General features: G+C 42.9%; 1 protein-coding gene across 1 annotated transcript; it reads right to left on the bottom strand.

The window, feature by feature from the left end:
• Positions 1–17: 17 nt before the first annotated feature.
• On the bottom strand, positions 18–402 carry LOC106820158. Its single transcript, XM_014824701.1, has one exon. The coding sequence runs from the start codon at positions 400–402 to the stop codon at positions 64–66; it is 339 nt and encodes a 112-aa protein (XP_014680187.1). The 3' UTR covers positions 18–63.
• Positions 403–900: the final 498 nt, after the last annotated feature.

The raw sequence follows: 900 nt of genomic DNA, 5'->3' as shown, positions 1-900 counted from the left end.
ATCTTACCTGGAGAATAGCAAACGATTCCGGCGGAGAACGAGATTCTGGAAAAAAAAGCGATCTTACCTGGAGAATAGCAAACGATTCCGGCGGAGAACGAGATTCTGGAATAAAAAAGCGATCTTACCCGGAGAATAGCAAACAATTCCGGCGGGCTTCCAGGAGAACGAGCTGCCCGGGAAGTGGTCGATCATGTTAGATAGTGCGGGCGGGATGCTGTGGTTGTACTCGGCCGACACGATGACGTAGCAGTCGGCATCGAGGATCTGCTGGTTGGCGCGACGCAGCCACTCCGGCACCTCGCTCTTGTCCCTGTAGAAGTGCAGTGGCTTGAAAAGCAGCGGAAACTTCATCTCCAATGGATCTGCAAACACGGGCGAACACGCGTACATGTTATACATGTAGACTATATAAATAAGTAAATAAACATATTTTTAATTATTTATTTATTTGTTCATTTAATTATTATAATAATGTTTATTAATAATAATCATTCTAGGTTTTCCCGTATGACAGCAAAGACTGCACGACAAAATCCGAGCGAATGCAGGCCTAGACGCGTCCCACACGAGACATTGACGTGAGCCTACGACCGATTACACAACATTATGGGAAAAATTTAGGCGCCCTCTCACTCTTGTACAGCCACATTACTACATGACACTAATGATCGGTTTCGTCGACTCAAAAACGAGTGATTGCTAGTAGTGATGTCCCGATCATCGATTATACTCGATTATCGGTTGAACAGTGGCTCGAACCAAGCGCTTGGTTATTAAAATCCATAATCGATTTCATAAAAAAAAAAGGGGGAAAAAATCGAAATAAATGTAAAACTTGAACAAGAAAACTTGGAAAAGTGATGAGAATCAGAGATATCATCGCTACTATACAAGTTA

This window comes from Priapulus caudatus, unplaced genomic scaffold (assembly GCF_000485595.1).
Source record: "Priapulus caudatus unplaced genomic scaffold, Priapulus_caudatus-5.0.1 Scaffold7789, whole genome shotgun sequence".
Taxonomy (NCBI): domain Eukaryota; kingdom Metazoa; phylum Priapulida; class Priapulimorpha; order Priapulimorphida; family Priapulidae; genus Priapulus; species Priapulus caudatus.
Note: the sequence above shows the minus strand (reverse complement) of the source record. Positions and strands in the feature narration are given on the sequence as shown.

Excerpts from the sequence above, each read along its gene's own strand:
- LOC106820158 (XM_014824701.1), bottom strand. The coding sequence starts at position 402 with ATGTATAACATGTACGCGTGTTCGCCCGTGTTTGCAGATCCATTGGAG.